Source organism: Anolis carolinensis, chromosome X (assembly GCF_035594765.1).
Source record: "Anolis carolinensis isolate JA03-04 chromosome X, rAnoCar3.1.pri, whole genome shotgun sequence".
Taxonomy (NCBI): Eukaryota; Metazoa; Chordata; class Lepidosauria; order Squamata; family Dactyloidae; genus Anolis; species Anolis carolinensis.
In genome coordinates, this window is record NC_085847.1 from 5,760,435 (window position 1) to 5,775,386 (window position 14,952).

Below are 14,952 nucleotides of genomic sequence, written 5' to 3' on the forward strand. Positions count from 1 at the left end.
GTCAGGGTCTTTTTGGGGAGGGAAGATTAAGTTCTATATCTTTTGTGTGCAAATCTGTGTTGATATAACTAGATGAGGCATGTGTACACACACTCACTCATTCACTCATGCACCCAACTCACCCGCACAATAAAAGGCACACGAAAGCCCTGCATTTGCTCTAAGTTTACTGTCCGGGATTCGGTTCAGTTTTCGCTACATTCGTCAGGGTCAGGATGGGAGGCGGAGCTCATTATAAATATGCATAGATTAATTAAGACAAAGCTACAGTACGTTAGGACGGGAAGGGAGGTGCAACACAGTCCTGGTCCCTGAAGAAGTCTCCTGCCGAAGAGAAAGGATTCATGTGCAAGACTTCGGCAAGAATCGTATGCCAAGAAATACCAGCCCCTCCTCTGAATGATCCGCTCAAAAGACAAGAAACAAGACTTTCCTCTGAACGCTCCGCTAAAAAATAAGGCCAATGCCAGCCTCTTCTCGGAATGATTTGCTTAAAAAAATAGCAGAAAAGCAAGCGTCTCATCCGAATGATCTGCTAAAAAATAAGATGAACGCGAGCCTCTCCTTGGAATGATTTCCTTAAAAAATAGCAGAAAAGTGAGTGTCTCATTTGAATGATTTGCTAAAAAAAATTGAGAAAATATTTTCCTGAAACTGTCTTTACGGAAGACGTCAGAGTCACCGTTAAGCATCGGAACTTCTCCAAAACGCGCTGGGAGGGACTAATGGGGATTTGAGATTAAAGGGAGCAACAAAAGTGAGAACCAACGGGACGGGAAGCGCAGAACCACGAGCAGGTGACAGCAGTCATGTCGACCCAAAGCAAATAGGGAAACAAAAGGGGTTACAGTAGATTGTCGACCCCAACATCCGCACCGCGGCGGGCGTTCTATCAGTATGAAACCGACACAAGAGAGCAGTGCCGGACTCCCCTTCCACAACTCCAGTGCTTGAGGACTCCACCCCTGAAAGCATGCTGCCGCCAAAGCCATGCACATCCTCCAGACCCAGAAATTAAGAACAACAACAACAGTAATAATAATATTAAAGGAAGGCACCCCCTAATTCCACCCCCCCCCCCCCCAGAGCTCCATATCGGAGCAGCAGCGGGTTTTTGCGCAAACAAGGCAGCGATAGCAGCAGGAAAAAGAGTTCAAGGTGCGGAATTTGGGACAAGATGGTGTTCCGTTCTGCCCTCAGGCCTCGGAGCCTTGGTGGGGACAAGACGGCTTCCCCTTCTGTGCCTTCATCGTCCTCCTGAATCCCAGGACCCCTTGGTGGGGACACGACGGCGGCCCAATCTGTCTGTCCACTCTGTCCTCCAGCCCAGGACCCTTTTTGTTGGGCGGTCCGTTCCGTCCCTTCCTTGGGACACGATGGCGGCCCTTCTGCTCCTCAAGCCCAGGAGCCTTCGTCATCGGCCACTCCGGACTCGGCTGAAAAGATGTCATGGAAGGCAGCCCACGGACGCTTGGGGGTGTTCTCCGGGGCCGGTTTGGCGGCCTTGTAGCTGAGGGGCGTGGGGATCTTGGAGGGCGTCTTGTCCGGCTGCGAGTCGGTGCGGGGCCTGATGATGGGCTGCAGCTTGAGCTTGTAGATGGAAGGCACGCGTTCGGGCTTCTTCAGGGAGGGCTTCGGGCGGAGGACGACCGCCTCCTCCTCCTCCTCCTCCTCCTCCTCCTCCTCCATTGCACGAGGCGGTGGTGACGAAGACGGGCCCAGATCTCCCTCCGGAGCCGCGGTGGCCGCCTCTTTGCCCCGCCAGAAAGCGTCCCCCCCTTCGGCCAGTTCGTTGAGACCCAGGTAGGAGTTGCTCTCGTCGGAGGAGCTGGACAGGGCTGGCTTCCTCCTCTCCCAGCCCTCCGAGGGATCCGCGGCGTCCGGCACCCGCAACCTCCGCTTGGGCTCCTCTTTGGAATCGGGCTGCAGGCCGTACTTGGAGAAGAAGTTCAGGGACGAGGAGGACGAGCTGGAAGAGCAATAGGCCGAATCTGCTGCCGCGCCGGGATCCGCAGTGTTGGTTTGCAACAAGCGCGGGCGGCTCAGGGACTCGATGGGCTCGTCTTCCTCTTCCTCCTCCATCATTTGCGAGTTGGCCAAGAACTCCTCCTCCAAACGGCGATAGAGTTGCTGCTCCTGGCTCGGATCCAGGCGGAGCGGACTCCGGAAAGTGCGAGCCAGTTGCTCCAACTCCTGTCCGATGTTGTCGCACTGTTTCGGGCCTTGGCGCTGCCTCCGGGTGGCGGATTCAGCCACTTTGTTTGCCGGGAGGGAGCCCCGTCGATGGGTCAGCACCGGACTCCTGCAGCCGGCCGGGCTCTTGGTCCCAGGGGTGGCTCGTCCAGACGCTCCTTTTGGCTCCTCGGCTCGGACCAGCGAGTGTTGACCGTCCTTTCCTCGACTGATGAGCAAGACGGGCCCACCGCCGGACCGGCCCTGGCTCCGGGCTCGAGGGCGAGGGCTCTGGGCCCCGTTGGGCAACCGCGACCGGCCTCGTTCTTCCGCCTCTGGCTTCCGGGACGCGACGACGGCCCCCCGTTCTCTGGAGTGGCTTCGGCTGTCCGGCGGCTGCTTCTTGGGACCGGGACGGAGCTGCAGGACGGCCCCTTCCGAGACCCGCCTGGCGGCCACTTTGGCTTCGTCACTGCGCTTGCGCCCCAGGGCCCCGCTCTGGAGGGAGGAGGCCGAGGAGTCGCTGTCGCCGGAGAGACGCCGCGCTCTTAAGGACCTGCAACAGAGGGAGGAAGGAAGGAAGGAAGGAAGGAAGGAAGGAAGGAAGGAAGGAAGGAAGACCACCTCATGAAGATCCATCTCCACAAGAAGCAACTGGGCCCAAGGCAGCTTAGAGCCAGTAAAACATACAATAGAAACATGAAAAACAAATGCAGACTATAAATATGAGCACTTGCTGCAAAACACTAATTAAAACCCAAATAAAATACATTAAAAGCCCCCCGGATAATGCGTAACGAAGTCTAAGGGCCTTTCCAGTTGTGATCCTGTTCCCGGATTGAAAATAAAAATATAATATAAAATAAGACAAAAAGAGATGAAGGAAGAGCCCACTGTACCTGAGGCTGCTGTTGTCCCGCTGCTGACCGTTGGCTGCAGCTCCTTTCAAAGGGCTGGACTTACTGCAAGGCCCATCGTTCCCAGTTGTTCTGGCGGCCCTTCGCGGCGTAACGGGACTCCCCGATTGGGGACTTCCGGGCGTGGCGGCCATCTTTTGTGGGGAGAAAGCCAGGCCCCGCGATGGGTTCAGACGGTGCGCTGCAACGCAAGGGAAGTCCCGTCAAAATCCAGAAGGGGGCTCCTGTCCCTTTAAGAGCAGAGGCGGGCCCGTTCCTGGGGGCAACCACTCCTCCAATCAGGGCCAAAGCCATTTGCATAATGGACGGAGTGCGTCAAGGAGAGACAGACAAAAGCCTCTCTTCTCTCCTTGCCTTCTCCTTAATGAGGCCCAGCCGCTCGTTTAGGGCCTCCGCTTCGTTAGTGCATTATGACGTCATGTGACGAGGCAGGTTCCATGGCAAAAAGGCCAACGGAATTCATACCTCGTTTGTTTTAATCGTTACAGAGGGACTTAATATCAGGATAATAATAATCATAATAATAAATGATATCAATAATGCTATCATAATAATAATAATAATAATGGTAAAGTCATGGAGTCATAGAATCATATTATTACTACAGTATTATATAATAATGCTAATACAGTGCATTATATCAGGGTGGTAATAATAATAATAATAATAATAATAATAATAATAATAATAATAATAATGGTAGAGTCATCGAATCATATCATTATTATTATTTAACCCTAATATAATGCACTGTCAAAGCCTCTAAGACACACACACACATATATATCCTCCAAAACGTAGTATTAGGCTTAAATATTTTTTTACAAAATACATGTTGAAACCAGCTCCACTGGTCTAGTCTGCATTTATTAATATTGTATATGTGAGTGTGTGTGTGTATATATAATATTTAGATTTAAAAAATCCTGGTCACCTTGAGTTTTATATTTATTTATTTATTTTATATAATCATCATGATTTTATATTACTATTATTCTATTATTATTATTATATTATACTATACATTATATTCCTTCTGCTTATGAGATTGTTTTAGTCAATTGTTATGCTTTGTTTTTGTTTTTAATTCTTATAGCGTTTTATAGTGTTTTCAGTGTTTTATTGTACAATGTTTTATGCTGATTTTATATTGGAAACCGCCCTGAGTCCCTTTCGGGAGAGAGGGCAGTATACAAATAAACTTTTACTTACTTGCTTACTTACTATACATATGATAATCTATTATATATTATATCTTCATATACTGAAGGTGCTGCAACAGCAAGGGTCTTGCTTGTCCAAACAGTGCTGCACCAGATCCCACCCTCCACCCATCAATCCACAATTCTACCTATCTATCTATGGGTATTTCTCTCTTTGTCTCTTCCTCTCTCCCTCCCTACGCAGCTCCCTTTCTCCTCTGCTGGGCTGATGGGCACTCACCAAAGGCGCTGCAGCGGCAGGGGTCGTGCTTGTCCAGGTAGTGCTCCAGCGTATCCCATCCTCCCCCGACGCGCACCATCACGTGGCTCCGCAGCACCTGCGTCGCCAGGAAGGGAGGCAAAGAACCATCAGAAGGCAAGGGGATCCAGAAGGACATCCAAGGAGAAAGAGGCACAATCTGACAAAACAACGTACCCGGACGAAGATGAGAGCGTTGGAGTCGCCCACTTTGTACTTCCCTTCCGAGACCTTGACCATCGGGAACTGAGAGGGGCAGCTGCAATGGCCCAGGATCTCCCGCACCTGCAAAGCAAGCACCATTCCATTACTGCCATATTGTATTTATATATAGTTATATTATTATTATTATCAACACAACGACGTTGTAGGACACAGCAAACAAGATAGATATGCTGGATTTTGTTTCGCAAAACCACAAGTCGAACACTTCCCAAGTGTCTAGGACTGTGTGATGTATTTTCTGATGATGTGAGCAGATCCCAGTAGGGTGGCCTTTTGCAGTTGGCAGATGGTGATTCTGTCAATGTCTATTGTTTCCAAATGCCGGCTGAGATCTTTTGGCATGGCACCCAGTGTGCCCATCACCACCGGGACCACCTGTACTGGTTTCTGCCAGAGTCTTTGCAGTTCAATCTTGAGGTCCTGATAGCGGCTGAGTTTTTCCTGTTGTTTTTCATCTATGCGACTGTCACCTGGGATGGCAACATTAATGATCCAACCCTTTTACTTTTCCACAACTGTGATGTCTGGTGTGTTGTGTTCCAGAACTTTGTCAGTCTGGATTCGAATTATTATTATTATTATTATTATTATTATTAACTACTATATTTATTAATACCCCGCTTAATCTCCCCAAAGTGGCTATGGTTACTAATCTATTACAGTAGAGTCTCACTTATCCAACATAAACGGGCCAGCAGAACATTGGATAAGTAAATATATTGGATAATAAGGAGGGATTAAAGAAAAGCCTATTAAACATCAAATTAGGTTATGATTTTACAAATTAAGCACCAGAACATCATGTCATACAACAAATTTTACAGAAAAAGTAGTTCAATACGCAGAGATGCTATGGAGTAATTACTGTATTTACAAATTTAGCACCAAAATACACGATTTATTGAAAACATTGACTACAAAAATGTGTTGGATAAGCGAGTGTTGGGTGAGACTCTACTGTATTATTATTACAATTATATCATTATATCATCACCACCATTATCACTATATAATTCTTATTTTATATTATTATTACAATTATCTTATATATTATTGTAATTATTATTCTATAGTATTATATTATATTGCTATTATTACAGTTATATAATATATAATAGAATTGTAATAATCATGATAATATAGTAATATATAATATCGTCACCACATATGACTATTATTATCATACAGTTGTTATTTTATTATTACAATTAAAAGTAAAAATAAAGGTTTCCCCTGACGTTAAGTCCAGTCGTGACCGACTCTGAGGGTTGGTGCTCATCTCCATTTCTAGGCCGAAGAGCCGGCGTTGTCCATAGACATCTCCAGGTCATGTGGCCACTGGCATGACTGCATGGAGCGTCGTTACCTTCCCGCCGGAGTGGTACCTATTGATCTACTCACATTTGCATGTTTTCGAACTGCTAGGTTCGCAGGAGCTGGGGCTAACAGCGGGGGCTCATTCCGCTCCCGGGATTTGAACCTGCGACCTTTTGGTCTGCAAGTTCAGCAGCTCAGTGCTTTAACACACTGTGCCACCAGGGGCCCCACAATTATCTTATATATTATTATAATTATTTTTCTATAGTATTATATATTATTGTTATCATTATACTGTTCTATAATATATAATAGAATTGTAATAATCATAATAATATATAGTAATCTATAATATCATTGTCACAATTTATGACTATTATCGTCATACAGTTCTTATTTTATATTATTATTACCATTATATTATTTTATATTATTTTTATTATATTTATTTATGCCCCCCCCCCCAAAGGGGACTCAAAGCAGCTTAACATTAAAAAAAATTAAAAAACAAAACAAATCTAATGTGTGGAAGGAAAGGCGGGGGAAAAAGTGGAATTTTCCCTTTTCTAAGCAAGGAAATGAGTAAGAAATACACCTTTTTTCCACATTAAGGAAGTGTTTATTTGGGAGGCCCGCCTTGACAACGCCACCATTTCCCTTCTATGGAAACATGAGCAAAAAAGCCTGCTTTATAAATAGTAGGATGGAGAGAAACATAGAATACCCCCCCCCCATGAGGAATGGTACAGTCTGTTTTGTATGTTTCTCTATGACAGTGGACAGTACCACTTGGGAACATTGAGGAGAACTGTGCAAGATTCCCCTCCAAATGAGACATGGTTTGGCCCTCTCCCTGTGCTTTCCTATTGCAGTTTTCATCAACCCCCCCCCCCGACTGAGGAATGGTTCGATCCTTTTTCTGTGTCACTGTATTGCAGTGGACCTCACCATTTGGAAACGCTGGGGGAGCCTAAGGTGCCCAGGAGGGCAAACCCCCACAAAGAGGAATGGTACAGTCCCATGTCTGCATCACTGTATTGCAGTGGAGCGTACCATTTGGGCAAAACAGGGGAGTTTGTATATGAAGAACTCCCAAATTGGGTCTCGCCAAGGTCTTTGTCAATGGGAACAAAGGCTATCTGTCTCTATTCATTCTTCCTTGGAACACAGTGTCCATTTGCTGGGCCTTTGTCGACCCAGCGCCTCACTGTCGCCTCGGTTTTTGGCATCCACTTCCCCCATTTCGTCACTTATCACCCCTTTTCTAATTCAAAATATTAGCTGGGTCCCCAAGAGGTCAGCTAGACTGATCCGCTTCCGTCAAAGGCCTTCGATAGTTGACCAAAAGCCTCAAAATTGACTTCAAGCTTTACATTCCACTGTATATATTATAAATAATAAATAATACAAGTCCAAACTATGCATCCCACTGTATTAGAAACAAAACAATAATAATAAAATAAATACACAAAAATAATACAAGTCCAAACTATGCATCCCACTGTAGTAATATCTATGTATCTTTGTATCCCATGGTCTTAGAAATAATAATACATAAAAATAATACAAGTCAAAACAAGACATTCCAACTAATTAGAAATAATAATAATAATAATAATAATAATAAATAGAAATGATCTATATCAAAGCTAGATATCCCATGTATTATTAAAAATAATAACATTATCATTAAAATAAAAATAAAAATACAAGTCAAAACTATACCTTTCATCTTATAAATAATATCAATTCAATTATTTTTAATACACAATAAAATAAATAAAATTAAGGTAAGTCAAAGCTAGACATCCCATGTTACAGTAATAATAATAATAATAATAATAATAATAATAATAATAATAATAAATGCTCTTCCATTTCCATATTAAGATATAATCTTACGAAGCCAAACAGATGCCGATTTTTATTCTTTCTATTTATAAAACCTCATTAATTGAAAAATAAATATATATGGGGAATTAAGGCCCAAAATCCCCTTGTCATGCTCTCATGTGAGACAGCGCATTAGGACTGATTTCCCACCCAAAAAACGGGGCTATTTTTAGGTCCCTTTGGAGCATCTGGATCCCAAAAAGATTATATATAGAGATATTATACAAGACACATGTGTTTCCCTCCCGCTTTCCCTCCTTTGCATCTGGATTACAGAGCATTTTTTTCTTTTTAAATAAGAGCCGTTTGCGAGCGAGTGAAAACGGAGAAAAAAGAGATGCCCAAAGCCCCTGACCTGCTTTGACTCCGTAATCTGTCCAAGCCCTTTTTCATGTAATAGTTGCAATAGTTGAGAGGAATCAATGGCATATTTTGGGTGCATATGTGAAATAGCTAGGTGCAATAGTTTAGGTGCATTGATGGAATAATTTCAGTGCAGATGTGAAATACTTGAAATAGTTTAGACGTGTCAGTGGAATAATTTTGGCGCAGAAGTCCAACCATTAGTGCAATAGTTGCAGTTTCGACGCATCAATTGGACAATTTCAGTATAGAAGTTAAATAGTTTTTGCAATAGTTTAGCTGCGTAAATGGCATACTTTGGATGCATATGTGAAATAGTCAAGTGAAATAGTTTAGATGCATAAATGGAATAATTTCACTGTATAAGTGGAATAGTTATTTGCAATAGTTTAGACGCATCAATGGCATACCTTGGGTGCACAAGTGAAATAGCCAAGAGTAATAGTTTAGATGTGTAGATGGAATAATTTCAGTGTCTAAGGGCAATAGTTATGTCAAGTAGTTTAGATGCGATACCGGCATACTTTGGTTGTATATGTGAAATAGTTTATATATGTAGATGGAGCACTTTAGGTGCCCAAGTGCAATAGTTTAGATGTGTAAATTGGGTGCATGAAAGCAATCCTTTTGCTTTTGTGTACCCGTGTGTGTCTGCACACAATCCCTTTGCGGTGGAGGACTGTGTGGTTGCCAACTGTAATGTCTGGGTTGGGAGACTGTCTGGGAAAAAGGCCTCGATCTTTCTGCCTTGGCCGTATAATTGGCCTCGTTGGCAAGTTGGGACTTGTGGCGCAAGGTGTGGGTGCTGGAGAAATGGGCCTTTGCCTGGGGATTACGGAGCATTTCCCCCCTTTCGACTAAGATCCTTTGGGGAGGGAGAGCGAGAGCGAGAGGGCCCCCAAGCCCCTGACCTGCTTTGACTCCATAATCTGTCCAAGCTCTTTTGCATGTCAAACCTCCCTCCTTTGTGGTGTCGTGCCAAAAGGGCAGCGGAAGCGGCTGGACTCACCGCCCCTCCCAGACCCAACACCCAAGTTGTGGTTCATTGCTCATGGCATCCAAAGCCAACAAGGGGGGCCCTTCCACTTGCCAACGTCACGCAAACAAGGTGCATGGAGACATCCATGACATCAGGATATGGCCCTCGTCCCTTCGGCCCCAAAGGCGCCTCTCCCAGACGGTCTCCGAACCGTATGCCATTTACGCATCAAAACTACTACACATACCTATGCACCCAAAGTATTCCATTGACACATCTCAACTATTTCACTTGTGCACCGAAATTATTCCATTTACATATCTAAACTATTTTACTTGATTATTGTGCTTGTGCACCAAAAAGTATTCCATTTACACATCTTAAGTATTGCATCGAACTATTTCACTGCTGCACCTAAAGTATTCTATGTACACACCTAAACTGTTTCACCCAAAGTATGTCATTACAAACCTAAAATCTACATTTTCCACTTAGGCACCTAAAATATCCCATGTCAGGATCAAAACTACTGCATATCTTTACGGCATAAATGAGCCAAAACTATAGAAAACATGCAACAGTAGACTATTACACATAACTATTGTACGCATGCATGAAATCTATTGTACATAACAGGTACCATAGTTACATGCACTCAACTATTTCACGCCTCCATGTGTGTGTGTGTGAGGGACTCACCAGCTCGTCAAGGTTGCGGAGGTGGACGAGGGCCATTTGCTGGGGCCTGGGGGGTCTCCTGGGGAGGGGCTCGTCCCGGTGGCAGCGGCGGCGCTCCTGCTCCTCCTCCTCCTCCTCCTCGGCCTCCTCCTCTTCCTGTTCCTTCTCAATCTCTTCCTCCATCTGGACCAGGGTCGGGGCCAGCATCCCAAACTTGGAGCCCCTCCGCGCGACTTCCAGGAGGCAGAGCACCACGTTCTTCTCGTTCTTCTTGAGCACCAGGTCCTCGGTCTCGAACATGAGGACGTCCGGGATGCCCAGCTCTTTGCGGCACCAGCGGATGAAGTTGGAGATGTTGTCGCGGGCCAGGAAGGAGCCCGGGGCCACGCTCCGGGCCTGGAAGACCACCTCTGCCCTGGGGACCCGGAGTGAGGCAGCCGCCTCGGGGTGGAGGGCCTCGAATTCGGCGGCCACCCTGTTGAGGTGGTTGGCGTGGCGGCAGAGGCCGTGGCCGGTCTCCAAGGCCTCCAGGAAGCCCTCGGGCCGCACCTCCAGGTCGTAGAGGGCGTTGAGCCACTCGGCCAGGTCCTCCTTCATGGCCTCCAGGTAGGCCTCGCTGGAGCGGAAGGGGCGGATGCTGCGGCAGGCTGACCACTCGATGACGGCCGACGGGTCGGACATGGCGGGCGGGTGGAGGAGGGTCACTGCGAGGGGAGAGGGACTTCGTGAGGGTCATCGTGACCATCTGACACCCAACCCAAGGAGCCCCAGGAGAGGCCCCAAAGCCACTAGAAGTGGAAATAACCCCTATACTATTACTATCACTATTATTGCTGCTGCAAGTCACACTCTCTCAGCCTTGGAGGAAGGCAAACCTATGTTGTTGTTACTATTGTTACAAGTCACACTCTCTCAGCCTCAGAAGTAGGTAAACCATCACCACCACTGCAAGTCACTCTCTCAGCCTTGGAGGAAGGCAATCCTATATATTATTATTATTTCTGCAAGTCACACCCTCTCAGCTTTGGAAGAAGGCAAACTTATATTAATACTACTACTAGTGCTGCAAGTCACACTCGCAGCCGTGGAGGAAGGCAAACCATTATCATCATCATCATCATCATTACTATTATTACTGCTGCTAGTCACACTCTGTCAGCCTGGGAGGCAAACCCATGTTATTACTTTTACTTTTATTGCCGCTGCAAGTCACACTCCCTGCCAGGCAGAGTGGGCCCGGCTTCCAGGTGGAGAAACGGCCTGCCTTTTGGCCGGGATCCCAGCCTGGAATGACTCACACCGTCAGCCACGTCTGCCTTCCGCTCCCAAAAAAGACCTTTTGCTTTATCCCACCCGTGAGTCACACTCTCTCAGCCTCTGATCCTCAACACGCTCTGCCTCATGAACCCCATTCTATATTCTTATTGTATGATTATTCTGACATATTATTATATCCTTATATATCAACATCAATATCTATATAATATCATTATATATTATATGATACTTTATTATATAGTATAATACTGATCTATACATATATAATATTTTAGAATTACCATACAATAATATACAATACTGACTTATAAATATAATATAATAATATAGCATTATAAAAGTAAAAGAATATAATGATATATATACTAATATAAGTTATACAATAATATGTAATAAAGGATATCATAATCATGAAATAATATAACAGTAATTTATAATGACTATATATACATATACACACACACATATATACACATATAATACAAATTTATAATAATAATAATATAGAATATTGAGATGAAATATGTCTAATATAAAATAGAATACTCATATATAAATATAATAATATTGTAACAATCATATATACATATATAAAAATAAAACATCCTTTGCTGTAAGAGCTTGGGATCTAAGTTCAAATAATATTTGTATATAATCATAATCAGAATAATATATAAAACTAAACAAGCAATATTTTATATCCTCATCATCCTCATCGTCAGATTGAAAAATAAACGAGCAATATTCTAATATGACAGTTTATATTAAAAAGCAATGTTTTATGTATAGATCCAATGTATACGAGTAACAGTTGTGTGTATATATATATATGAGGAATATTTGTATATAAATATATGAAGTAATTATATACAAATCAAGAATATTACCTCTACAGTATCTATATAGTCATAATATAACCATGTAATATAATAATCCTAGATCTCTCGATCTTGGTATTTGGAGTCACCTGAGCAGCCATGTTTTGGGGGGTGAAAGGTCAGGAGTCACCCAGCTTCTTGGTTGTCCTCATGCTGCAAAGGCCGGCGGCGGCCGCAAGCAAGAAGGGTCATGGCCAGAAGGAAGAACGAGAGAGAAAAGAGAAGGAAAGAATGAATGGAAGGAAGGAGGAGAGAGAGAGAGGAGGGGAAGGAGAGGAAGAAGAAGGCAGGGAGGAAAGGAGAGCAAGAGAAATCGGAGAAAAAAGAGGGAAAGAAGGGATCAAGGGAAGGGAGAGAAAGAAGGAAAGAATCAAGGGAGAGGAGAGAAAGAGATAAATCGGAGAAAAAGGAGAGAAGGAGAGAAAGAGGGATCAAGCTGAGAAAAGGAAGGAAAGAAGGGATCAAGGGAGAAAAAGGAAGAGGGAAGGGAGAGAAGGAAGGGAGGAATGAAATAGAGAGAATGAAAGAGTGCCAAGGAAGGTGTGTGTGTGTGTGGGGGGGGTGTTCTGCCCTTCTCCTTCTTCCTTCCCTTCCTCCTTCCCTTCTTCCTCCCGGCCGCTCTGGCTTCTTTTGCTGGGAAGAGAAGAAGGGGAGGGGGAGGAGGAGGAAGAGGAGGAGCTCTGGGTGGATGGAGGGAAAGAAGGAAGGAGGGAGAGAGAGAGAGGGAAAGCTCAATGGCTGCCCTTGCTTTCCCTTCCCTTCCCTTTTGGCCTCGGAAAAAGAAGAGGAGGAGCCTCCGCCCGCCTGCCCAAGAGAAACACACGCAGGGATTATTAGGATTCAGATTCGTAATACATAAATGTTATTCATTAGCCCTTAGGCCAGATCCCCAGACCAAACCAAATCCAAGTATTATTATTACGATTTGATACACAACAAGATGAGTACACAGCAAACAAGACCACTCTGCCAGCTGTTGTATTATATTATTAATTAATATTATTATATTATACGGTTGCATTTATGGGATTATGTCATCACAATACAGACAAGCCAGATTTGTCTATCATGATCACACGAACGAGCAGATTCATCTTATTAGGATATCAAATACGGCTCATTCCTATTATTAATATATAAATATGAATGAGACATATTTTATATAATCATAATCATCATATTCTAGAAAAACAAATAAAGAGATGTTCCCCTTTGGGAAGTTTTGTGCTGGGAAATCCCCTTGACTCTCTTCTTGTTCCTCATAGGTTTACGTCTAATAAGAAGAAATGAATATATATATATATATATATATATATATATATATCTCATCTCCTTCTGGTCTGCGCCGAAACAAATACTAAATAATGAAAGGCCGGCCTTTGAATAATTCAGTGTCATCTGTAATGCAATGCCCACAAAAGGTAAGGCAATACCTGTGGAAAAGAATTGCCTTTGAGAACCACCGCATCTCCATTGAGATCAAGCAGGAGAGAAATACATATTATATGTATTTATATATATCCTATTATTCTTTTATTATATTCTATTTTTTAATTTGGAAATCCCAAGTGCTCCAAAATGGTAAATTACCATTGCTATTATTACTATATTTATATTATTATTATTATATTTTATTTTTTATAATCATGATGATGCTTATGATGATGTTAAGCTCAGCATTGGAATACAAATAATCATTATTCCTGTTATCATTATTCTAAGCTTAACAGAGATAAAAATACCTTTATTAATGATAATAATAATGTTTGGCTCAACCTTGGGATAAAAAGACATCATTATTGTTCTAAAATCGACACTGGGTTAAAAAATACTTTATCATTTTTATTATTCTAAGCTCAACATTGGGATAAAAATACATATTATTATTATCTGATCATTGGGAAGATACATTATTACAATTCTAAGCTCGACTGGGATATTTTATTATTCTAAGATCAATATTGGGATAATAATACATTGTTTTTATTATTCTAAGCTCAACATTGGGAAAAATACATTAATATTGTAATTAGCTGATCATTGGGAAGATACATTATTATTACTATTCTAAGCTCAACTTTGGGATAATACTTTATTATTCTTCTAAGAGCAATATTGGGAAAATAATACATTGTTTTTATGATTCTAAGCTCAACATTGGGAAAAATACATTAATATTGTAATTAGCTGATCATTGAGAAGATACATTATTATTACTATTCTAAGCTCAACATTGGGATAATACTTTATTATTCTTCTAAGAGCAATATTGGGAAAATAATACATTGTTTTTATGATTCTAAGCTCAACATTGGGATAAAAATACATTATTTATTATCTCAACATTGGGATCAAAATACAAATAATAATAATAATCCTTTGGATGTCTTCCTTGGAGGCATTTGTACTCAATTACTCTGACATTGCGATTGCGTTTTCTCTCTGGCTGACCTGCTCTGTCCTCCCTTTCCGTTGTCTTTGGCCCTTTCTTTCCTCGACATCTGAACGTACTGAACTGCCTGGAAAAACGAGAGGGTTTCCTCGTAGCGTCACAGATCTGTCGCTTCCCATCCTCTTCCTGGAAGCCGACCTGTCCGGTGCCATTAACGTCTCTCTCCAGCCATCTTCCTCTGAAGCACCTCTTCCAGGAAACACAAATGGAATATTTATCCCAATTTTTGGGAAAGACAGTGAGCGTCCCATATGAACGAGAGGTATAATATATAGTAATAGTAATAAATTTAAATGCTAAGCTGCCATCTAGTTATCATAATAAAATCTCACAGGCTTT

At 43.0% G+C, this 14,952-nt stretch overlaps 1 protein-coding gene across 2 annotated transcripts; it reads right to left on the bottom strand.

Annotated features, from left to right (window-relative positions):
* Positions 1-150: 150 nt before the first annotated feature.
* On the bottom strand, positions 151-13,082 carry gas2l1 (growth arrest specific 2 like 1). Of its 2 annotated transcripts, none has more exons than XM_003226798.4 (6): positions 12,171-13,082; positions 10,027-10,709; positions 4,728-4,835; positions 4,533-4,629; positions 3,072-3,270; positions 151-2,728 (listed from the first exon to the last, which is right to left on the bottom strand). In XM_003226798.4, the coding sequence occupies exons 2-6, from the start codon at positions 10,684-10,686 to the stop codon at positions 1,396-1,398; spliced, it is 2,397 nt and encodes a 798-aa protein (XP_003226846.2). In that variant the 5' UTR covers positions 10,687-10,709; positions 12,171-13,082; the 3' UTR covers positions 151-1,395. The 2 variants fall into 2 exon arrangements, with proteins under 2 accessions (XP_003226846.2, XP_008117977.2); XM_008119770.3 differs by having other exon boundaries at positions 12,251-13,081.
* Between the last annotated feature and the right edge of the window lie 1,870 nt (positions 13,083-14,952).

What these genes read in the sequence shown, in the direction of transcription:
- gas2l1 (XM_003226798.4), bottom strand. Translation starts at nt 10,686, where the DNA reads ATGTCCGACCCGTCGGCCGTCATCGAGTGGTCAGCCTGCCGCAGCATC. An exon ending in TCCGCAACCTTGACGAGCTG is followed by an intron (nt 4,836 to 10,026) that starts GTGAGTCCCTCA and finishes CTTGCTTTGCAG; the next exon opens with GTGCGGGAGATCCTGGGCCA. An exon ending in CTGCCGCTGCAGCGCCTTTG is followed by an intron (nt 3,271 to 4,532) that starts GTGAGTGCCCAT and finishes CTTGCGTTGCAG; the next exon opens with CGCACCGTCTGAACCCATCG.